Source organism: Lynx canadensis, chromosome B3, assembly GCF_007474595.2.
Source record: "Lynx canadensis isolate LIC74 chromosome B3, mLynCan4.pri.v2, whole genome shotgun sequence".
Taxonomy (NCBI): Eukaryota; Metazoa; Chordata; class Mammalia; order Carnivora; family Felidae; genus Lynx; species Lynx canadensis.
This window is the reverse complement of record NC_044308.2, coordinates 28,673,945-28,699,263: the sequence shown is the minus strand read 5'-3', so window position 1 is coordinate 28,699,263 and position 25,319 is coordinate 28,673,945. Positions and strand designations below refer to the sequence as shown.

At 35.6% G+C, this 25,319-nt stretch overlaps 1 protein-coding gene and 1 pseudogene across 1 annotated transcript in view; both read left to right on the top strand.

The window, feature by feature from the left end:
- Positions 1 to 16,014, top strand: part of NRG4 (neuregulin 4) — a 52,981-nt gene extending 36,967 nt beyond the window's left edge. The window contains exons 5-6 of the mRNA XM_032593502.1: positions 12,454 to 12,603; positions 15,927 to 16,014. Coding sequence (XP_032449393.1) covers positions 12,454 to 12,603; positions 15,927 to 16,014 — 238 coding nt within the window. The remainder of the gene's footprint in view (positions 1 to 12,453; positions 12,604 to 15,926) is intronic.
- A 5,086-nt stretch (positions 16,015 to 21,100) lies between these two features.
- Positions 21,101 to 21,502, top strand: LOC115515966 (annotated as a pseudogene).
- The last annotated feature ends 3,817 nt before the right edge of the window (positions 21,503 to 25,319 follow it).

Sequence of the window (25,319 nt, the reverse complement as noted above, 5' to 3'; positions counted from 1 at the left end):
TTGGTGGGTGAGCAGTGGGGAATGGAGATCCCCCAGTCTCTTCTCCACAGACCCAGACCCAGTGGACTCCGTTTGAGTCATCCTCACTGTGCCATGGGCATAGACAGAGCAGTCCTTCTCACTCTGCTAACTCCCCTGACCCTGTGCTTGCCTAGGATTCAAAGACCCACTCCATGTGCTCTGGCACTGGGGAAGCACCTTTCTGTGCGGCCTGGTATGTAGTCCTGGCTGGCTTTGGCTGTGCTGCAGCACTTCAGGGAGAACCGCCTTTTCCTGCTGAGGAGTGGGCTGCTGACCTCACCGCCGAGCCCGGGGTGGTGGAGGCAGGCAGGCTTTGTCCTTTCCCATAGCACTCCAGGGAGGGGGCTGCTTTCTCCTACTGCAGACTGCACCCTTGACCTAGCCACCGAGCCTGGGGGCCTGGAGTGGCATACATAGGCAGGCTTTGTCCTGTCACACAGCCCTTCAAGGAGAGGACCACTTTCTCCTACTGCAGACTGCGCCCCTGATCTACCACCGGACCCAGGTCTGGCTCCCCTCCTCCCCAGGTATGTGAACAGGGAGCCAGCCCCAGTCTGAAGAAAGCCCCACAGTTAGAGATGGGATCCCTCTCAGTCCCAGTCCTAGGTTTTTCTCTTGTCCAGATACAGTCCTACACGTCCCCAGCCACTCTTTCTCTTCCCTTTGTCTCTCTGCAGAAAGGGATCCCTCCCCTTCATGCCTATGCAGCCCATTTTATCTCCCCCAGTTTGTAATCACCCACCTATGGTCTCTCAAGTTGTCTCATTTTCTTCCTAGTAGATTCAGTTTCTTTTCCTCCCAGATTTTTGGGGTTCAAAGTCCTCTGGCTTCAGCACTTCTTTGTTTGAGAGACTCAGGAAGTATGGATCCCCTTACTTCTCTGCCATGTGGGCCCCTCCCTCTCTATAATTGAGTTTTTAAATCCAATCTGGCAACCTGCCTTTTAATTAGTGTTTAGACTATTTACATTTAATGTAAACAGTGATACAATTAGGTTTAAAATCTGTTGTCTTCTTGTTGTTTTTTTTAACTAGTCCCCTCTGTTCTTTGTTCCCCTTTTCTTTTTTCCTGCCTTCTTTTAGATGGAGTGTTTTTATGATTTCGTTTAATTGCCTTTGTATTAGCTACATTCGCTTCACTTTGTGTTTTGTTTGTTTGTTTTTGGTGGTTGCTTGTGGGTTTTAGAATATATCTTATCATAGGGGTGCCTGGGTGGTTCAGTTGGTTAAGTGTCTGACTCTTGATTTCAGCTCAGGTCATGGTCTCATGGTTTGTGGGATCAAGCCATGCATCAGATTCCAGAGGCTGACAGCATGGAGCCTGCTTGGGATTCTCTCTTTCCCTCTTTCTCTGCCCCTCCCCCACTTGCTCTCTCTCAAAATAAATATATAAATTAAAAATATATATATACCTTATAATCTACTTTCAGTTAATACTATACCACTTCGATTATAAGAAATTTTCTTTTTTAAAATATTTGTTTATTTATTTATATTTATGTATTTATTTATTTATATTCCAGGAGCCCTCCCATCCCACCCTACTCAGCATCCCCTCCCACACCTTCTATAATAACCTTTCAAAAGTATACCTATATTTCCCCACTTTTGGTCGTTCTACTATCATTGACGTGTACTTTAGGTCACCATATGTTATAAACCAACACAATACATTGTTATAATATCTTGCATAAGCAGAAATTAGCTCTTAAAGAGATTTATAACATGAAAAATATTTATTCTATAGATCTCCTTAACATGCTCATACTTTCTACCTTTATGGACATATGTGATATTTTTATAATAGCTGTTTTAATATCCTTGTTCACTAATTCTATTCTGTTTCTATTGATTAATTTTTCTCCTTATTATGGGTTATATTTTCCTGCCTTTTTTGCAGGCCTGGTAATTTTTTATTGGTTACCAGTCTTTGTAAATTTTATACTGTTGGGTGCCAAGTTGTTTTGTATTTAAGTAATTTTGAGCTTTCTTTCTAGGACTTTGTTGATTTACTTGAAAATCTTGTGATTCTTTAGCTTTTCTTTTAAACTTTGTTAGGTGAGACTAGAGAAATGTTTAATTTAGACATAATTTATAATAACCCACTACTGAATACCCAGTATCATTCTGAATACCCAGTATCATTCTGAATACTTTACCTGATATCCATGTTTTACCAGCTTTCTAATCTGGTTATCAGGGGCATGAACTGTTCTACCCCTGTATGAAGATCATGAATTTTTCTTTACCTGCTTTTTTCCGGTGTTTTTTCTCCTCCAATATTGATTGACTTCCTAACATGTATTTGCTATCTGTATTCAGTTGAAGGCTTAAGTGGAATCCTGTGCAGATATGAGGACTTTTCTCTCTCTGGGCAGTACTCTGTCTGGTATTCTGCCATGTAAATTCTAACTGCATTGGCCTCTTCAGATTCTCTTCTTAAATCAGGAAAACCTCTGTTTCTACCTGGATATCCTTCCCTGTGCTGTGCCCTGGAAACACTCTAGCCAGTAAACTATGGTGATCATAGAGTTTATTACCTCATTTATTACTCTCTCTCAAGGATCATGGTTCTCTGGTACCTGTTGTCCAAGATCGTTTCATATTTTTGTCTTTATTTTTCAGTTAAGATAGGAGGGTAAATTTAGTATCTATTCTTCCATCATGGCTGGAAATAAGCATTGTTTTTTAAATGTTTAACCAACCTTGTACTCCTGAGATAAACCTTATTTATTTATTCTTTTTATGTATTGCTGAACTTGATTTTCAAGTATTTTGTTTGCGATTTTTACACATTCATTCAAGAGTATATTGGTAATTTCCTTTTCTTCTAATACCCTTACTAGATTTTGGTATCAAGATTATGCCAGTCTTATAAAATGAATTTGACAGTGTACCCTTTTTTCTCTCTATTCTCTTGACAGAATTTGTGTGAAATTGGTATTGTTTGTTAAATGCTTACAAGAATTATGGTGAGACCATCTGAAAATGGCATTTTCTTTTTGAGACAGTTATATGTTTAAAAAAAATTTTTATTTAATTTAAATCCAAGTTAGTTACCATATAGTGTAATAATGGTTTCAGGAGTAGAATTTGGTGATTCATCACTTACATATAACACCCAGTGCTCATCACAAGTACCCTCCCTAGTACCCATCACTCATTTAGACCATCCCCCCACCCAACACCGCTCCAGCAGCCTTCAGTTTGTTCTTTGTATTTAATAGTCTCTTATGGTTTGCCTCCCATCTGAGACAGTTTAAAATGGTATATTTAGTATCTTTAACAGAAATAGGAAAATTTAGGTTTTTTATTTATTTGAGTGCTAGTATTGGTAAGTTGTGTTTAAGGAATTTTTCAATTTTATTAGATGTCAAAATGTATTGGCAGAATGTTTATATTATTCCTTTAATATCTTTTTAATTTATATAAAAGTCTGTGGTGGTGGTCACCTTTTAATTCCTAATTATGTTTTCTTTTTTATGTTTTCTTTATGTCTTCTTTATGTTTTCTTTCTTTTTTCTTGATTAATCACTCTAGAAGTGATTAATCTTTTCAAAATCAACTAAGTCTTGTTGATTTTTCTCAATTACATATCTGTTTTCTGTTTCATTAAATCTTTTTTATTGAAAACTTTCTAATTAGAAATTTACTTTAATCCCCATACCAAATTACCATAACTTTTCAAATCATTTCATTTCTTACACTGTGCTTCATTTCCAATTGTTTTTAACCAGAAGAGATACAGTAGTGTAGTCAATTTTTTTCCTTTAACACTATCTCATAAATGTTTATATCATATTCTTCACGGTGATTATTTTAATGTCTGCATTTATATCTTATTAAGTTGCTTACAGATGTTTTTGGCACATAATGAGCAATCAACATATATTTGTGGAATGAATGAACAGTTTTGTACATAAAGAATTTTCTTTAAAAAAAATTTTTTTTTTTTTTCAGAGAGAGTGCACATGAGTGGGGTTAGGGGCAGAGAGAGAGGGAAAGAGAGAGAATCCTAAGCAGGGTCCATGCTCAGTGCAGAGCCCATTGCAGGGCTTGATCCCATGACCCTGGGATCATGACCTGAGCCGAAATCAAGAGTTGGATGTTCAACCCCTTGAGCCACCCCAGGTGCCCTTTTTTTTTTTCTTCAATATTTTATTTAAATTCTAGTTAGTTAACATATAGTATAATTTTGATTTCAGGAGTAGAATTTAGTGATTCATCACTTACATATAACACCCAGTGCTTATCATAACAAGTGCCCTCCTTATCACCCATTTAGCCTGTCCCCCACCCACCTCCCTCCATCTCAACCCTCAATTTGTTCTCTATCGTTAAGAGTCTCTAAGGTTGAGCATTATATTTTCCATGAAGCTTTTCTAGGTAGACTTAACCATTCTCCATCTAACACCCTTTGTCAGAGGCTATTAGTGTTCCATAAATATCTATGTGATCCTCTACTTTTCCCAGCCTAACTTTCAGTTAGGTTGTGCTCTGTGATTGGGTTCTGGGATAATGTGATTATGAGCAAAAGGGTTGTAAACCATCCAGAAAAACTCTAGCCTGTTTTATTTCCTGCCTCACTGATGTTGGAGGCCGTTTTCTCGGTAGCAGATTCAGGAGATGGAGAAGGGCTGCCTGACCATTATTGGGCATTAGACTATACTATAAGCCAGAAATAAACTTTTATTGTATTAAACCACCAATATTTGAGGGTTTGCCTTAAATGACAGCTAATATTAATTTGGTTGACTATTATAAGTCTACATTATACTCAGATACATTTCTGTCTTATAGCTCTTTATTTTGTTTAGTGATTTATGTATCTGCTACTCTTTAACAGAATATAAGCTTCTTGGGACAGACCCATCCTCTTATGTCTTTGAATTGCCTGCATCCGGTATAGGTTCTGGGATAAAATACTGAAATAAAAATATGTGTTGAGCAAATTTTTGAGGGGAAAAACCAGGATAAAAAAGAATGTACAATTTTATCACTAAAAAATAGGGATATTTAACACCAAGCAAACAAAGCTATGGTAAGATATAATAAGATATTCTATGAAGAAAAGATCTTTGCAATATATTAGTGATTTGAAAATATTAAGTTTAATTACTAGAAAAAATTAAAATTTTCTCATGTTAGGGAAAATTAGGAGCTGATAAATAAAAAAGTTATTTGTGAGATCATGACCTGAGCTGTAATCAAGAGTTCAACGGTTAGCCAACTGAGCCACCCAGGTGCCCTGAAATAAATTTTTATGAAAGGAAAAATGATTTTCATACAAATATAAAATGAATGTGTATCAAAGATATACTTAGTTCATTAATCAATGAAGGAACCAGTGAAATGTTACAACTGACTGAAGGGAGAATTCAAACAACACACACATTTAGGTGTTGAAGTGATTTACAAATAGATACCGATTAATATCCACAGGACAATCTATTTTGTTATATTGGACAAACTTAATTTGCATTAGTATAAGTTTTAAAGAGTTTACAAAGTTGTAAAGTAACTCAAATACAGTGAAAAGCACACCCTGGAGAGTCAGATAACCCAAGGAGGTACATTAAGACTGGGTACCTAGTAGTCTTTTTTTCTTGTCGTTTTCAGAATCTTTCACTAGAGAACAGTTCAGGCAGCAGCCCTTTCCAGCTCTTGTTTTCTTGGCCAATTAGCCATAAGGTTAGCCAGCCCCTAATCTTTCAACCACCCATCTAGAACTTTCTAGGTTCTTGGAGCAAGGTTAGGGAAAATGGGTTTGTCTGCACCTGTCTTTCTTCACTAGCTGGATGAGGACTTTCCTTGCTGCCTCACTTTCCTTCATGTATCTTGTAATCACCTCAGAGCCAACCATTGCACAGTGTGGAGGTGGAGCTCTGAGACAGAAGGTTTAAATTGGCGAAGGGATATCTGTTGGAATAATTACCCCGAGTGACTTAAGTAAGCTCTGATTCCCTGAGCCTGATCACCAGGATTTTCCCAGAGGGGAATTCCAAGAAGTATCTGACTACACAGTCACAAGCTCAGACCTGGGAAGGTCTCTGCTGCCTTGGCTGATGCCAAGTTCTGTCCCCTATCCGCAACAGTAGCATTCCCACTGTTGGTGGAATCACCATTTGTCAGGTGATAAAAGGCTGAATTCTATTTGAGAGGCAGTTTAAGGAGTACAAACGTGTAATGTATGAAAGGATACTTATTCAAAAGTAAAATAATTGAGACTGAGGATCACTTAGAATTGGAAAATGTAAGAAAACCGACATTTATTGTGTTTCTTTATTTGGCATGTTGCCTCATTTAATTATGTATATTGTTTGTGTCTATCAGTAGTTTTGCTGGGCCTCACTATATGTTTTACTAAACTCAGTTACCAGAAGAAATCTGGATTTTATGAGTTGTTTTATTAGCCACAGAAAGTTTTAAAGTTTTCTGAAGGCCATTTGGTTAAAATAGGCTGAGTCTTGGCACTCTTTATAGATAAGACTTCTGTTTTTTTCATCTCTAAATTTAGTAGAGGGTTATAGTACAAAGAAAAAAAGTTCAAATGCTACTGTGATATTAATCACAACAAAGTCCTCTTTAATTTGACTTTTGGCACTGTACCATATACTTTATTAAACGTCAGGATTTAAACTGATCTTTAGAACACCATTACAAAAGGGAAATAGCCACCTTTGAAGCTTATTTGCAAATGCATAAAACAGTTGCTCTGTTTAGTTATGCATTTTGTTAGCACTTTTCACAGTAATAATCTTATTTCTGATAGTGTTCATTAGAATACTCAACAGAAACAATTGATACATCTATCTTGATTTTACCATGCTTAGAACAAAACTTATAAGAGGATAAATCTTGAAACCTCACATTTTTCCAGATCAGACACTATGCTTATCAAACATGGTGGAATATGGTTATGAAACAGTGGAAGCATTCCTTCTCTCTTAGGTCTCCTTATCTTCTGAGTTTGTCTCAGTGATTTGTGTCATTTGTCCAAGAGTAGAAATGATTCTTCAGAGCTAACTTGGGTTAGCTTATTGCTGTTCTAGGAAGCACAGTGCCAATGAAAGACAATATATATCTTTAAATCTCCTTCATTTTCTTATTTGTTGCATAATGAAGTTGTATCAGATTATGCATTTGCTTATGAATTTCCCTTACCCTTTTAGTGTCTTTATTATCCACCATTTCCATTAGAAGACAACTGAAAAATATTCCCATTTCTCATCAGTAAGATTTCATTTTCAGTGTAGGAATACCATGCAAAGTGACAATTGTGACTTTTGCCTAGCTCTAATACTTAACTTCTTTTGTCAGGAAGTGAACTGATGCTGGCTTTTCTTTGTCTTATTCCAAGTTGGGGCATGAGATTTTCCCTGCATTAGAAGGTTGTTGAGACCTGAAGCCTGGGAAGGTAAGATGCCAGCATGAATATTGTCCACTTAGAACTGTGGTTGAATTGAGTGTCCGGTGATTTACGAGCATAAGTCATTCCAGCTGTTCCCAGTTTATAAGCTCACCATTTGTTCACATGTTTCCTTCATTCATTGTGCCTTAGCTTGTTTTAGTAAATAAAATACTTCAATATTTCAGTGATTTGTTTAAGCTAAAAAAGTAGAACTTTCCACAATAAAACTATAACAATGCCCTACAAAATGACAAATGTGAATTCTTCTTTATGCAATGTTTTATCCATTTATATTCAGATTTAATTGGTAGTCCATTTCAGCATATGAATTATCTGGTTAATAGTCAATCTTGAAAGAGTCTAATAGATTTTGCTTTTAACTAAGGTTAGATTATACTTACACATATGAAGTGTAGTAATTATTTGTTTTTTGTGGTGCTAGTAATCATATAAATATAACATTAAACAAAATTTTTGCAGGATTGAATATTAATTAGCTAAGTATCTGTAGTGTTAAGAATCTAGTAAATACTTAATGAAGTTACCTTTATGGCACTAGTTAATAAAAGAGGAAAAGGTCATGAATTAGTCTTCCCTAATTGAGTTCTTGCTTCCAAAATTCCAGTAGGAGTTTCATAGGATGTTGGCGTGTTTGTGTATTATTTTATGTCCTGGACTACTAAAGGGGTTCAAGCTCATGTTGTCAGTTCATATTTCTTGATGGATTTCTTTCATATTTCTTTCATGGATTTCAGGTTGAACTTTTATTATGCTACAGAGTATTGGTCAATGTAATTCAATTTTGGCGTGTGCCAATATTGTACTTTTGCTTTCCAGAATAGATTATTCCAAGTAAAGTGATATTGACATTGAGTCTCCACTTGGTTAGTGAGCTATTCTATAATACAAACTTGTTTCTGAGAAATATTTACTACTACTACTAATAATAAACAGTAGCATTTATTGGTTGTCATGCTCTTAACCTTTTCTGGCTATAATTTTTCTTAGGCATTATATTCCCTATAGTCCAATATGAGATGTAAACATGGTCTTTATAAAGTCACTAATTTCAGTTCCATTTGTATAGTGTGTTTCAACATTCAAAGCACTTTTAGACATTGTTTGATTCTGACAATAGCCCTATGAAATAGCTAAAGCAGGTGTTGTTATTTTGATTTTACAGAGTCTTAAGAGAGTTTGAGTGACTTGTACAAGGTCACACAGCCAACAAGCACAAGTGTGGGTTCAAGAAATTAGTTTTTTCTAGCTCATAGTTGAATACTCTTTCTTGAAGCTAAATGCACTATATTTGTTTACATGATTAAAAACTTGGTTCTTTTATTATGGTAAAGGTCTCTAATGTGTAACAACTTACTTTAAGTGCTATATAATCTAATGAATTTATTTCATGTGCAATGTACCATACATAGCCTCTGGTTTTAGGGAAAGACTATTGGTGGTATTCAGCCAGAAAACCAAATCATGACCGGATTTGGGGCTTGGGAGTTATATCTATTCCAGGTTTCATCTTTCAGTTCCAGGAGAATGTACATGATCTCCCTCACTAGGTAGACACTAGATGTCACAACTGTTTGCTACTTGGTGGTCTGTGCAGAAATGAGGTCCAGAAATAATTTAGCAATATAGTTGCATAAAGACTGAAGGCTACCTAGTTCTGTGTACTCAGTTCTGTGTAAAATGCTGGTGCAATACCTTACCTTTCTGTCTTGCTTCAACTAGTACTACCAGTTGTCTGGCTAGATCTTCTTAATTCACCCTCTTTACCCATAAAATAATTGGTTAAATGTCTGCCTGAAATTTCACTTTTATGTTGTAACTGAGGTTGTAACATTTTCATAAATGAGCTTGAGCTTTAAAAGTGGAATCCAGGTGTGCCTTGCTGGTTCAGTTGGCTCAGTTGGTAGAGCATGCAGCTCTTGATCTTGGGGTCAGGAGTTTGATCTCTATGTTGGGTGCAGAGATTACTTAAAAAACTAAAAAATCTTAAAAAGAAAATCATAATCCATATACACACTCATTGGTAAGCTGTGTTTACTTTTTTGTATGATAAATATCTAAAAATTTAAAATTAATTTTTAGGTTAATCATTCCTACTTCTTCAACATAATATTTAAATTTCTCTTTGCCTTTCTCTAAATTCTAATATTACTAGTTAAAAAATAACAGGATTTTTTTTTCTTGACCTTGCTTTATTTAAAGATAGCAACATGTTTTTACTTTCCCACAAGCGTATATGTTTGCTTTGCCCTGCTGTAAGACCACAGAACAACACTCTAGTGTTGATTTCCTTTATATTCCTTTTTGTTTGTTTATCACCTGATCTGACCGCTCAATGTCTATTATACCATTCCCCTGACTCCTTTCAACTCAAAGTTTTTATCGTCCAGGTAAAATATTTTTAGTTAGTTCCATCACCTAGTTTGTCATCTTCCTTCAAGTTCAATCTTACCTAACCTTGAGCAGCATTAAGAAATTTGAGTAATGAATTTATAGGCTTTTAAGAAATCCTACTTATGAAGAAGAATTATGCTGTCTCATTTCTGGATTTATTTCTTTAGGGTTCTAATTATCTTTTCTAGAGTAGAAACTGAGCCCCATTTGCACATTATTTCTAAACTTATTTTAAAGCTATGACACTGGGTGGGAGGGAGGGGAGAGTGGGTGATGGGTATTGAGGAGGACACCTTTTGGGATGAGCACTGGGTGTTGTATGGAAACCAATTTGACAATAAATTTCATTAAAAAATAAATAAATAAATAAAGCTATGACACCAACTTTCTTTCAGTAGCTAAGCCTTTTCCTTAAAAACCTTCAGAAGTCACAAATAATTGTTATTTATCTTCTAATTCTAAATTTAGAATTCTAATTTTAAAAATTAAAGAAGCTAGAGGAGTTTTTCCTCTTTTTTTTTTTTTTTTGGTCATTTTAGAGATACTTTGGCCAACTAAATTTAGAACCTAGTTTTTGTTTTTGTTTTTTTACTGTGTGGAATGCCCCTTTCCTTTGGTTATTTTGTGATGATATATGTATCAGTTTTTATGACAGTTGCTATGTTGACATTCCAGGTAGTGTGTGTGTGTGTGTGTGTGTGTGTGTGTCTATTTATTCCCCTTTGAGGAGTGGGATGTGGGGTTATAGGAGAAAGAAGTTATTTTCATTAATTTTTTTTCTCTTCACATTTATTTATTTGACTCAGTCTATGGAAAAAAAAGTATTTTCTATTTTATTAGATAATTGTGTTTTCCCCAAATAATTTTATTGCCACTTCAGTTTTCCACTCATGTTATTTCCTTACCTTTTTTTCCTGTGTCTCAGCTCCATCTTTACAGTAGTTTGAGAGAATTGAGACTGCTTTTTTGCTCAAACTGATACTCTATAACCAATAATGCTACCGCCTCACAGTGGGTAGGGTTTGGGATTAATAAACCATCTTTCATATTTAAGTAAGATATCTCATTTAAGTAAGATTGATATATCTTGTACTATATCTTGATCTTTTCTTATATCTATGTATATTATTAGTGTATCACATTAGTTATCAAAACTTTGTTAGTAATTAGTTCACTAAGGTGGGAGAAAGGAGATAGATCAACATTTCTAGTTTTGGTAATACCAGCTTAAAGAAGAAAAATACACACACACACACACACACACACACACACATATAATGTACACATATACACACTTTTTTATACATGTACATGCCCATGCATACATACACTCATACACATATATTTTTTTACACTGAATTATTGCTAAGTGAAATTTACTCCATAACTTCTTAGGTTTATTAAACAATGTATACCATTATTTATTTTAACTGCAACTACAAAATAATGAAATTGATTTGGTGCCAAACAGTGTCATTCTTATTAATCCATATCAATCTCTGTGTTTTTTTTAAAGTTAAAAAATTTTTTAAATGTTTTTATTACTTATTTTTGAAAGAGAGATAGAGGAGAGTAGGGGAAGGGCAAAGAGAGAGGGAGACACAGAATCTGAAGCAGGCTCCAGGCTCTGAGCTGTCAGCACAGAGTCCGATGCAGGGCTTGAACCCATGAACAGTGAGATCATGACCTGAGCCGAAGTCAGATGCTGAATGGACTGAGCCACACAGGCACCCCTCACTCTCTGTGTTTTATAATTCTTTGAACATATTAATAGGGTAAAAGGAACTGATTTATAATATGAAAGATTATAGTCCTTTGCCGTATAGTTTTAAGGAGCTGAAAGTAATTGCCTTTAAAATATTTGGTTGGCAGAAGTACCTGGCTGGTTTAGTTGGTAGAGCATGTGACTCTTGATCTCAGGGTTGTGAGTTTAAGCCCCACATTCAGTATAGAGCCTACATAAAAAAATAAAATTTGCCATAAAATATTTGGTTGGCAAGTGAAAATATAAAAAATATTCTAGAAAAGGAAATTATAGGAAATAGAACTACCAGATATTAAAACATATTATAAAGCAACCATGTTGAAGCAGTGTAGTAGAACATTAGATGTGTAGAACATGGAAGAATAGAAAGAAATGTTCTTTATATAGATTTGACATGTTAACAGAGGCCCTATTAAGCAGTAGGAAAGGGAATGATTATTTAATAAGTAGGGTGAGAATCAGCAGTTAGCAATATTGTAGAAAAGTACATTTAAACCCGCATCTATACTGGATGTAACAAAATAAATCTCAGATAAATTTAAGTGTAGATAATTACATTATTGAAAATCTAGAAGATAAGAGGACTTAATATGTTTTAATTTCTCTGGAGTTTCTAAGCACTGAGAAAACCAGAAAAGGAAGATTAGAAAGATTAGATTGCATATGCTAATGTGTTTTATTATAACTGTAGCTCTGTGAACATTATAGGAAAGCATGCCTACTTTATATTCACAACCTGAAAAATTAGTCTTCTTTACTCTTCATACCAGCTGAAAACCTTTTGTTTTCTATATTAGTTAATGGAACAGAGAATGCAGTTCTTTACCTAAAATTTTATTCTGTAGATGCACTGAAAATTATACAGGAGCTCGTTGTGAAGAGGTTTTTCTCCCAAGCTCCAGCATCCAAACTAAAAGTGACCTGTTTGCAGCTTTTGTGTCATTGACTATTCTTCTAGGAACTCTTATCATTGGAGCCCTCTACTTCCTTTTCAGGTAACCAAAATAGAAACATACTTTTGAAAAGAAAAAAGTAATGCATAAAGTAGTTTTTCTACTAAATAACTAATATGCCCTTTGGATCTAGATATTTTTACAGATAGTGATTTCTATTTAAAGTTCTCTAATACAGTTGTTGTTATTAAATTAATAAGTCATTTTGAAAGTATCTTAAATAGTCTCTATTTGTTCTTTGTTACTGACATCAAGCATTGATTTCTGTAAACTAATTAGGTAGACCCACATTCACTAAAGTAATCATGCCAAAGCACCTAAATATTAGGGCTAGGTCTATTTAAAGTACATTTTGAATGTGAAAGGAAGGAAACAACTTATGCAACATTGTAAATATGAATTTAAGGCCTGTGGTTAATATCTAGGATTAATTCTTCATTTAGTGCCTACTATGTGCTAGGCATTGTGCTAAGAATAAAGAATACAATAGTAGGGAATCTACTTCCAAAGCCAAGAGCACACTGTATACACTGTATGTTAGCTAACTTGACAATACATTATATTAAAAAAAAAAAGAATACAATAGTGAACAAGACAGACATGTTCCCTAGTTGTAGAGACTTAAATCAACTTGGAGAGAGACAAATAAGGAGGCAGTTAATTTGGGAAGACTTGTAACTCATAAGACAAAAGGAAAAATTACTCATATGAAGCAATAAAATGTGGTGGAGTTTACTTTCATTTATTAGTTTTGGTCTTCACCTTTTTCTGGAATTTTATGAAAATAATAAATATAGAATTTATAAGTTTAGGAGTTATCTGGTATTATAACTCTCATTACTACTATTTATTAAGTGCACACTGTAATACTTGTGAAATACTTTTAATACTATGTTCTTGTAATACTTGTGAAAATGGAGCTGCGGGTAATAATAAAAGAGATGCAAAAGGGCTTAAGAAGTTTATATTCTAGGAAAGGTTTTATATATATGTAAAATTATATTTCATAAAATCCTCCTTTCTGAATTACTTTATACCATAGAGTAATTAAAAGTTGGAGAGAGACTGCTCTTTTAAAACATATAATTACATATTTTATTCTAAAATATATCATTTAAGCAATCTCATGTTTTACTTCAGATAAAAAAAATTCAATAGAAACCCATTGTATCAGATTGTATTTTCCCAAAAATGGCTACAATATCTCTCATTCCCACATGCTGTTCTAACCTATTTAACCTTAATTACCTCCCTAAAAGCTCTGTCTCCAAACATAGTTACATTAGGAATAAGTGCTTCAATTTGTGAATTCTGGGAGATAGAGTGTAACCTGTAATGGCTAGTATGTGTGTTAGCATTCTCCATACAAATAGAACCAATAGAATGTGCAGAGAGACAGATTTATTTTAAGGAATTGGCTTATTAAGTTGTGGAGGCTGGCATGTCAATAGTCTTCATGGTGGCCTGGCAGACAGGAGACTCAGAGAATAGTGAGTGTTGCAGTTCAGCTCTGAAGGCTATCTGCTGACACAATTTCTTCTTACTCAAAAGAGGTCAGTCTTTGTTCTTTTTAAGGCCTTAGACTGATTAGATGAAGCCCACCCCCGTCATGGAAGGCAATCTGCTTTACTCAAAATACATAGGTTTAAAAATTAATTGAAAAAAAACACTCTTATAGAAACATCCAGAATAATGTTTGACCAAATATCTGGGCACCATGGCCCAGCCAGGTTGATACCTAAAATTAACCATCACAGTATGAACAAAAAAATTATGAGCCAAGGGACGCCTGGGTGCCTCAGTTGATTAAGCATTGGCCTCTTGATCTTAGCTCAGGTCTTGATCTCAAGGTAGTGAATTTAAGCCCCACATTGGGCTCTGCACTGGGCATGAAGCCTACTTAAAAAAAAAAAAAAAAAAAAGGAAAATTATGAGCCAATCTTATTCATTTAACCTAGATATAAAAGATTAAAAATTAGCAAACCAAGTTCAGTAATGTATTAAAAAACTATGATCTTGGAATTATTCCATTATTATAAGAACACAAAGTTGGTATAAAGTTATTAACTAATGTATTTTATCTAGTTTGTATATTAAAAGAGAAAAATCTTTTTTTAAATGTTTATTTACTTTTGAGAGAGATAGAGACAGAGAGAGAGCAAGCTGGGGAGGGGCAGAGAGAGAGACACACACACAGAATCTGAAGCAGGCCCCAGGCTCCAAGCTGTCAGCACAGATCCTGATGCGGAGCTTGAACCCATAGAACGTGAGATCGTGACCTGAGCCAAAATCGGATGCTTAACCGACTCAGCCATCCAGGCACCCCACATCCTTACCATTCTTAAAGAAAATAGCATTCTTGAAAATTTTTCAGATAGGGTTGCAATATGTTTGAAATTTTGTATTTCCCATTTTTGAATGAGAACATAAGCAGAGTCATGGCCTTAACGATGCCAAGAATAGAATTAATTTGAAAATGAGTCGCTATTGCTTATAGAAGCTACATTTATGATTTGGGCTCATATGTATTGACCAAATGAAATGTATTTGTCAGAGTGGTGCTTTCAAGAATGAAACCAAGTCTGTTTACTAAAATAGTTTTTGGGTCCATTAGTGGTTGAAATTGCTTTAAATGTGGGTCTTTTGAAATTTAGTAACTAATTAGTGTGATCTTTGAATGAGGTAAAAAATGATACCTCACTAATGCTGAAATCTAGCCTAGAATCAGTAATGTTTCATGAGGAGGAATCAGGGTTTTTTAGAAGACACATTTCATTTTGCTGTGGTAAAATGGTTTTGAATTCATTTTCACTAATATATACTCTAAGCACTGACACTGAAAAAAATTAGAGCAAGTGTACATTTCAAAATCTTGTTTAATATTAAAAGTAGTTAAAAAAAACTCTCATGATCATCTGAATACAATTATAACCCATATTAATTGGCCAGATGACCTAAAAGATGGATGAACTACAACCTTAAAAAGGCACAAAATGAGGTTTTCAATGTCATTAATAGTGAGTAAAGCCACCCCATATCACAAATGTCTCGGCTAATAATGAAAACCTCTTTTAAAAGGGCAAAAACATTACACTAAACATTAAAACATTACAAAAACATTACATTAATAATAGCTTTCCAATTTCAAAGGAAAAGAACTAAGTGCATCATCAGCATCTGAAGTCCCCATAATGAACTCCCTGACTTGGTGGATTTGTTGAATAATGGGGCACAGTTTTAGGGCAGCCTTGTCAGTTTCAGGTAGTTCTGGAGAAGAAAACAGACCTCCAAATTTTCAAGTTTAAACTTCCCTCTGCTTTTCCACTTACCTGCTTTTTATTTGTGTGTTTCTTCTTTACTGTCAGGAAGGGCCACCTGCAGAGGGCCAGTTCAGTCCAGTATGATATCAACCTGGTAGAGACAAGCAGTACCAGTGCCCACCACAGTGAGTAAATTCAAAATAAAATGCTCGTTTTAAAGCCCTGGATGAGATTGTTGTTGTTACATGTAGAGATTTGGATCTATCCAAAAAGGTTGACTCAAGAAAACTTTTCTATGAGTTTTGACATTAAGATGGATTTCTTTTTCACATTAAAATGGATTTCTTATTAGCATGACACCGGTCATTTTTTTTCCCCCAGAGAAAACCATGTTATCTCAGTATGTGAAATTATGTTTTTAGCTATAATGTGTTATAATGTGTTACACATATATAAGGGATTAGTTTCTCCAGAAGTAATTTTTTAAATATTTGTTTATTTTTGAGAGAGAGAGAGAGAGAGAGAGTGCATGCAGGGAAAGGGTAGAGAGACAAGGGTACCAAGGGGCGGGGCTTGAACTTATGAACTGTGATATCATTACCTCAGCCAAAGTTGGAAGCTTAACAGGCTGAGCCACCTGTTATTTGAAGTGGGCTGGTATATAGAGAAAAGGATATTTACCTGTGTAAGGATAGGCAAAACTTTGGGAAACTTATAGACCAATTAACGTTTGAGAAGTTTCTTGAGACTTCTACTTCTGGCTAAGATGGAGTAGCAGGTACTAGGACTGGATTTACCTTCTACTTGAAACTGTAAAAAAAAAAATGGATATAATACATGAAACACAGGTTTTCAAGACATTGGACATCAGGAAACAAAGGATCATGATCCCTAAGAGATGGGAAACAGAAGTAAGCCAATGGTTGCTTCAGATTATTGCGTTGAAATAGTTTACAGGCTGTGGCACAGAAAGGGGGAACCCAGGCTGAGCTTGGTAGACTCCCTGAGTTAAGAAGATGAAATTCAGAGTCTAGAAAGGTTGAGGTGGCTATAATTCAGTGAACAGAGTACTGGAAAAGATAGCTGCATAGAGAAAATTCCAGAGATCTCCAGTTCAAGTATTCAGCTGACTATTAATCAGCACATATGTAGTAGGGAAATACTTGAGGTTAGGTATAGAATTACTTGAAAGGATTAGAGATGTCCAGTACTCACACAGGGCTCGGAAAAATGTCTGTTCCAAAAAGTTAAAAAACAAAACAAAACAAAAAATTGTTATTCGTGGGACATTAAGGAGACTACAGAGCAGAGTGTTTCCCCAGTAGAGGGGAGTAATTAGCCCTATATTTAAGCACTGTTCCAGCCCTGCCTGACAAACCTTAAAAATTTCCAAATAACTGCATCCCAGATTAAATCTCAGTAAGACAGCAATAACAACAAAAACAAACACACGCACATGCACACACACACTCACACACACCAAACAAACAAAAAACCCAATACCCAACAGGTACAATTCACTGCCTTGCATCCAATCAAAACTTACCAACCTGTTGGTTTAACATATGAAATCAATGTGAAAGACCACATTAACAGAATAAAGATAAAAACCACACAATAACCACATTAGATGCAGAAAAAGTAGTTGACAAAGTTCAACATCCATTAATGATAAAAATTCTCAAGAAAATAGGTATAGAGGAAATTTCCTCAACATAGATAAAGACCATTTATGAAAATTCCACAACCAACATCATTATCAGTGGGAAAAAACTGATCGTTTTGTCTCTTGTACTTTTCCAGTACAAGGCAAGGATGTTCACTTTCACACTGGAGGTACTAGAAGAGCAACCAGACTTTTTTTTTTAATAATGGCATCCTATCTAAAAGGAATAAATTAAATTATCTGTTTGCAAGCGATATGATTTTATATGTAGAAAACCCTAAATACTCCATTAATAAACTATTAGAACTAATAAATGGCTTCAGTAAATTTGCAGGATACAAAAAAACATGTAAGAAAAATTATAATTCATTATACCAAAAATGATCTATTTGAAAAGGAAGGAAATCAACAAAACAATTCTATTTGTAATACCACCAAAATTATTACTTAGAAATAAATTTAAGCAAGGAGGCCAAAGATCTATACATTGAAAACTATAAAATATTTATAAGAGAAATCAAAGACACAAAAATGCAAAGATATCCCATGTTCACGGATTAGAAGAATTAATATTGTTAAAATGTCTATACTACCCAGGGTGATATACAGATTTAATGAAATTGCTATCAAAATTCCAATAGTGTTTTTCACAGAAGTAGAAAAAAAAAAACAACCTAAAATTTGGAACCACAAAAGACCCTGAATAGCCAAAGCAATCTTTAGAAAGAAAAAGCAAGTTGGAGGCATTACATTTCATGTCTTCAAATTATATTACAAAGTTATTGTAATTAAAACACACGTGTAGACCAATGGAACAGAATCAAGAGCACAAAACTAAATCAAGCATTTACAGTCAATGAATTTTTATAATATTCATATTCCAGTTAGTTAACACACAGTGTAATATTAGCTTCAGGTGTACAATATAGTGATTCAACACTTACATACAACACCTGGTGCTCATCACAAGTACACTCCTAATCCCCATCACCTATTTCACCCATCCCCCACCCCCCAACTCCCCTCTGGTAACCATAACTTTGTTCCTCTATAGTTAAGATTCTGTTTCTTGGTTTGCCTCTCCGTTTTTTTTTTCTTTACGGTCATTTGTTTTGTTTCTTAAATTCCACATGTGGGTGAAATCATATGATATTGTTCTTCTCTGACTGATTTATTTTGCTTATTAGCATAATATGTTCTAGCTCCATCCACATCATTGCAAATGGCAAGATTTCATTCTTTTTTATGGCTAACATTCCATTGTATAAAAACCACTTCTTCTTTATCCATTCCTCAGTTCTTGGACACTTGGGCTCTTTCCATAATTTGGCTATTGTAGATAATATTGCAATAAACATTGGGGTGCATGTATCCCTTTGAATTAGGGTTTTTGTATTCTTTGGGTAAATAGTAGTGCAATTGCTGGATGTTAGGGTAGTTACATTTTTAACTTTTTGAGGAACCTCCATACTGTTCTCCAGTGGCTGCACCAGTTTGCATTCCCACCAAAGTATAAAAGGGTTCCTCTTTCTCTGCATCCTCACCGACATCTGTTTTTCTGTGTTGTTAATTTTAACCATTCTGACTGGTGTGAGGTGGTATCTCACTGTGGTTTTGATCTGTATTTCCCTGATGGTGAGTGATAGTTGAGCATCTTTTCATGTGTCCATTGGCCATCTGTGTGTCTTCTTTGGAAAAATGTCTATTCATGTCTTCTGCCCTTTTCCAGTTGGATTATTTGTTTTATGGGTGTTGACATGTATCAATTCCTTATAGATTTTGGACACTAACCATTTATGGGATATGTCATTTGCTAATATCTTCTCCCATTCAGTAGATTGCCTTATAGTTTTGTTGATTGTTTACTTCACTGTGCATAAGTTTTTTATTTTGATCAAGTCCCGATAGTTTATTTTTGCTTTTGTTTCCCTTGCCTCAGGAGACACATCTGCAAAAAAGTTGCTGTGGCCAGTGTCAAAGAGGTTACTACTGCTTGTTTTCTCCACTAGGATTTTTATGGTTTCCTGTCTCACATTTAGGTCTTTAATCCATTTTTGTGTATGGTGTAAGAAAATGGTCCAGTTTCATCCTTTTACATTATGCTGTCCAGTTTTCCCAACACTTTGGTTGAAGAGACTATCTTTTTTCCTTTGGATATTCTTTTCTGCTTTGTCGAAGATTGACCATATAGTTATGGGTCCATTTCTGGGCTTTCTATTCTGTTCTATTTATCTTTGTGTCTCTTTTTGTGCTACTACATACACTACAGGTACAGCTTTGTAGTAAACTTGAAGTCCAAAATTGTGATGCCACCAGCTTTGCATTTCTTTTTTAGGATTGTTTTGGCTATTCATGGTCTTTGTGGTTCCATACAAATTTTAGAATTGTTTGTTCTACATCTGTGAAAAATGCTGCTGGTAATTTGATAAGGATTACATTAAATGTGTAGATTGCTTTGGGTAGTATAGACATTTTAACAGTATTTGTTCTTCTGATCCATGAGTATGGAAAATCTTTCCATTTCTTTGTGTACTTTTCATTTTCTTTTATCAGTACTTTATGGTTTTCAGAGTATAGGTCTTTCAGATCTTTGGTTAGGTTTATTCCTAGGTATCTTATTGTTCTTGGTGTAATTGTAAATAATCCCTTAATTTCTCTTTCTTTTTTTTAATTAAAACATTTTTTAATGTTTATTTTTGAGAGAGAGAAACAGAACGCAAGTGGGGGAGGGGCAGAGAAAGAGGGAGACAGAATCTGAAGCAGGCTCCAGGCTCTGAGCTGTCAGCACAGAGCCTGGCATGGGGCCCGAACTCACAAACTGTGAGATCATGGCCTGAGCTGAAGTCAGATGCTTAACCAACTGAGCCACCCAGGTGCCCCCTTAATTTCTCTTTCTGCTGCTTCATTATTGGTGTTTAGAAATACAACAGATTTCTGCATGTCGATTTTGTATACTGCACCTTTACTGAATTCATGTATCAGTTCTAACAATTTTTTTGTGGAGTCTTTTGGGTTTTCTATATAGAGTACTATGGGACTTCATCAAATATAAAAGTTTCTGCACAACCAAAGAAACAATTAATAAAACGAGAATATAGCCTAAGGAGTAGGAGAAAATACTTGAGATAAGGGGTGAGATAAGGGGTGAAGCACCAACGTGTATATATATATAAGAAACTTGTACAACTCAATAGCAAAAAATCAACTAATCCAATTTTTTAAAGTTTATTTATTTTGAGAGAGAGAGAGAGAGAGAGAGCACGCACTTGTGCACCCAAGTTGGGAAGGGGCAGAGAGAGAGGGAGAAAGAGAATCCCAAGCAGGCTCTGCACTGTCAGCACAGAGCCCCATGTGGGGCTCAAACTCACAAATGGTGAGATCATGACCTGAGCTGAAATCAAGGGCCAGATGCTTAACTGACTGAACCACCCAGGAGCCCCTCAACTAATCCAATTTAAAAATGTGGCCCTTCAACATCTTTAGCTCTTCTTTGTTTTTGAGGAAAATTTATGTGTATGCTTTTTGTCCCTATTATTTTAGGTAGATGAAATACTAAAATAACTGTCTATATCTGTCTTCTCTGCACTAGGAGCAGCTTTCCTGCTACAGCCCTCCTCCCCTAAAAATGTATGCCTGCACAAAGTTTGTCTCAACTCTCTTCTTGGTCAGGAACACTTTTCAGCTGTTGAGCCAATCACTGACAGATGAAAGCTTCAGCAGCTTGGCAGCCCCATGTCACCTGACCTCATTTATACTAGGTGCAGTTTCCAAGCCAGCATCATTTCATAGGGCATTGATACAGTGCAGCCAAGTTCATTGAATCTAAGCCTTCCACAGTGGGGGTGGCTGGCTCTGGGGTTAGAAATGGGACTGTGTTTAGGAGTTTCATCATTGGTTATGCCAGAAACCCTTCTCTGAAGCAACACCTCTTCTCCTACACCATTCTGGGCTTTGTCCTCTCAGACATGGGTTATTTTACCTGCTGGTGGCCTTTCTCATCCTCTTTAGCACATGAAGGAGCCATCTCTGCCTCTGATAGGTCTTTTTCCTGTGTTTCATTTACCCTGCATAGTCTTCTTCCTGTACCTCCCCAGGCCAACTGGGGAAAGTGGTTGGCTTAGGGAAAACAAATACTGTATTAATAAGAAATAATAATAAAATAAATGTTTATGAAATAGTCATGCATAGGATTTTAAATGTAGGATGTATTTCTTTAAGTTTTTATCTATTTTTAATGGTTTTTTTATTTTTGAGAGGGAGAGTGAGCGGGGGAGGGACAGAGAGAGAGGGGGACAGAGGAACTGAAGCTGGCTCTGCCCTGACAGCAGCAAGCCTTATGTGGGGCTCAAGCTCACAAACTGCAAGATCATGGCCTGAGCTGAGGTTGGATGCTCAACCAACTTAGCCACCCAGGTGCACTATTTATTTATTTTGAGAGAGAGAGAGAGTGAACACAAGAGAGGGAGAGAGAGAATCCCAAGCAGACTGTGCACTGTCAGCACAGAGCCTCATGTGGGGCTCAAACTCACTAACCGTTGGGTCCTGACCTGAGCCAAAATCAAGAGTCAGCTTAACCAACTGAGCCACCCAAGTGCCCCTCAATGTAGGATTTCTTATGAATTAATTATAGGTGTTTTGTTTTAACCTTAAGAAATTTAAGTACGATTCCTCTCTCTCATTAATGAGTGTCATAGAACTAATTGCATCTTAATATAGAGTCAAAGAAGACAAAAAAAAACACACAACTTTACAGACTTAATCCAGAAGTTTTTTTTCCTTTGTAAATGTGATCCAAAAAATGTGCAAAGAACCTGAATAGACTTTTTTTTTTTTTAAAGAAGACATACAAATGGCTGACAGGTATATGAAAAGTGCTCAACATTACTAATCATCAGGGAAATCCAAATCAAAACCATAATGAAATATTGTCTCATACCTGTTAGGGTGGCTTTTATAAAAAGATAAAAGATAAATGTTGGTGAGGATGTGGAGAAAAGGGCACCCTTGTACACTGTTAGTAGGAATGTAAATTGACTCAGCCATTATGGAAAACATTATGGAGATTCCTCAAAAAATGAAAAATGGGACTGTAGGGGCAGCTGGGTGGCTCAGTCGGTTGAGCATCTGACTTCAGCTCAGGTCATGATCTCGCAGTTCATGGGTTTAAGCTCCACATCAGGCTCACTGCTGTCAGCATGGAGCCTGCCTCAGATCCTCTATCCCCCTCTTTCTGCCCCTCCCCTGTTAATGATCTCTTTCTCAAAAATAAGTAACATTAAAAAAAAAGGACTATAATGTAATCCAGCAATTCTTCTGGGTATATGGGAAATGAAATCAATACCTCAAAAGAGATGGTTGTGCTCCCATGTTTTTTGCAGCATTATTCACGATAGCTAAGAAATGGAAAAAACCTGTTTCCATTTGCAGATGTGTCCCAGACTATGAGTCTGGAGTTCTCTCTTGTCCAGCAAGAGAGTAGATGCAGAATTGAATACAAAAGAGGCTAATGTCTGGGAGGAGACAAGGGCCGGGTATGGTGGTTTGTCTCTGTATTTATTGAGCTCACAAGATCTTACCCATATGGTGAATGTGAAGAAAACACGATTGTACACGTGAACATGGTGAACGTGAAGAAAACAATCAGACAGTAATCATTAACTTGTATGTGTAAGAAGCAAAGGGTCTGGGGTGCAAGTGGAGTTTGTGATCAGAGTACAATAGTATATTGGTGTCAGATGGAAAGTAATTTCCTGCAGGTCATATAACAAATTACTTGTGATCCCATTACAATATCTCACTAGCTAACTTTGGGCGTTTTCACCCTGTGGGAGCAGCTTTCCACCCTAAGCTTTTTTCTAACCCATTTATGTAAGTAGCACCTATTCCCCCACTAGATGAATAGAAGAATGGTAGCGTATATATACAATGGAACATTATTCAGCCTTTATTTTTTTTTAACTTTTTTTAAATTTATTTTTGAGACAGAGAGAGACAGAGCATGAACGGGGGAGGGGCAGAGAGAGAGGGAGACACAGAATCGGAAGCAGGCTCCAGGCTCTAAGCCATCAGCCCAGAGCCCGACGCGGGGCTCGAACCCACGGACCGCGAGATCGTGACCTGAGCTGAAGTCGGACGCTTAACCAACTGAGCCACCCAGGCGCCCTTATTCAGCCTTTAAAAAGAAGTTCCTGGGATTTATGACATCTTGGATAGACTTCAGAGAACATTGTGCTAAGTAAAATAAGCCAGCCAGAGAGAAAAATAGTACATGATCTCACATATATGTGAAATATACAAAAAGAGAGAAGAGAGTAGAAGAATGGTAGTTACCAGGGGTGAAGAGGTTGGGAGATACTGGTCAATCAGTAAAAAGTTGCAGTTACGTAGGATAAATAAGTTGAGAAACCTAATGTACAAGTATGATGACTGCAGTTAATAATACTCTATTTTATATTGGAAATTTGCTAAGATATAGATTTCAGGTGATCTCACCAAAAAGAAATAGAATGATAACTATGTGAGATGGATATGTTAATTAGCTTGACTTTAGTAATCATTTTCCTACATATTTATATTAAAATGTGCTGTATACTTTAAATATATTAAATTTTTATTAAAAGTAAATTTAATACAGTCAAAGATAGGTTAAAAAGAAAATTTGCAAACTGCAAAGAAGCAGGAAATGTGTTCAAAGTAAGAAAAATTAAGAAGTTGAAACTGATCCAGAACTACTACAAATCTTAGAGTTAGCAGGCAAACACATTAAACAGTTATTATAAACGTATCCCATGTATTCAAAAGTTAAGTAGGAATATGGAAGATATATATTTAAAAAAATCAAGTTGAACTTCCAGAGATGAAAATTAGTATATGAGATGAAAAACAGTGAATGGTATTAACATCAGATCATACACTATATAAGAAAAGATTGATGAATTTGAATATACAGTAATAGAAATTATTACATTTTTTAATGAAAAGAACATTATGTGATGCTATGCAACAACTTCAGGTGGCATAATATAGGGTTAATTGGAGTCTCTGAACAAGACAGACACGAGACAGGAGGGGACAGAAAAAATGTTTGACAAAAGATGAGAAAGGCCTATATACTGAAAACTAAAACTATTGCTGATAAAAATGAAACAAAGAGCAAAATAAATGGAGTGATAAACCATATTCGTGGGTTTGTAAAACTCAATATAGTTAAGATGTCAGTTCTTAAATCGATCTAAAGATGCAATGTTATGCCAATCAAAATCCTAGCGAGTGTTTGTAGGAATTAACAAGCTAATTCTAAAATTCCTATGGAAATTTGAAGGAACCAGACAAGCAAAAGCAGTTTTGAAAAACAAAAGTGAGGATGCTTCATAGTGTCTGATTTCACATCTTACTACAAAGCTACAGTAAGTAATCAAGACACAGTGCTATTGGCGTCAAGATAAACAAATGGATCTAGAAATAGACTCAATTGATTTTCAACAAAGGAGCCAAGGCAATTCAGAATGGAAAGGAAATCTTTTCAAAAAATTATGCTGGGACAGTTGGATATCCACATGTAAAAAGATGAATTTAGATCTTTATGATACATAAAAAATAACTCAAATTGGTTGTAAATGTAAGAGCTAAAACTATAAAACTCTAAAAAAAAAGCTTAGAAGAAAATTCTTAGAAGAAAACCTAGGAAGTATTTGTGATGTTAGATGAAGCAAAAATTTTTAGGTATGTAAGAAAAGCACAACTGAGTAGAGGGAAAAGTCTGGGATTGTGATGCCTCCCACTTTGGTCTTCTTCAAAATTACTTTGGCTATTCGGGGCCTTTTGTGGTTCCA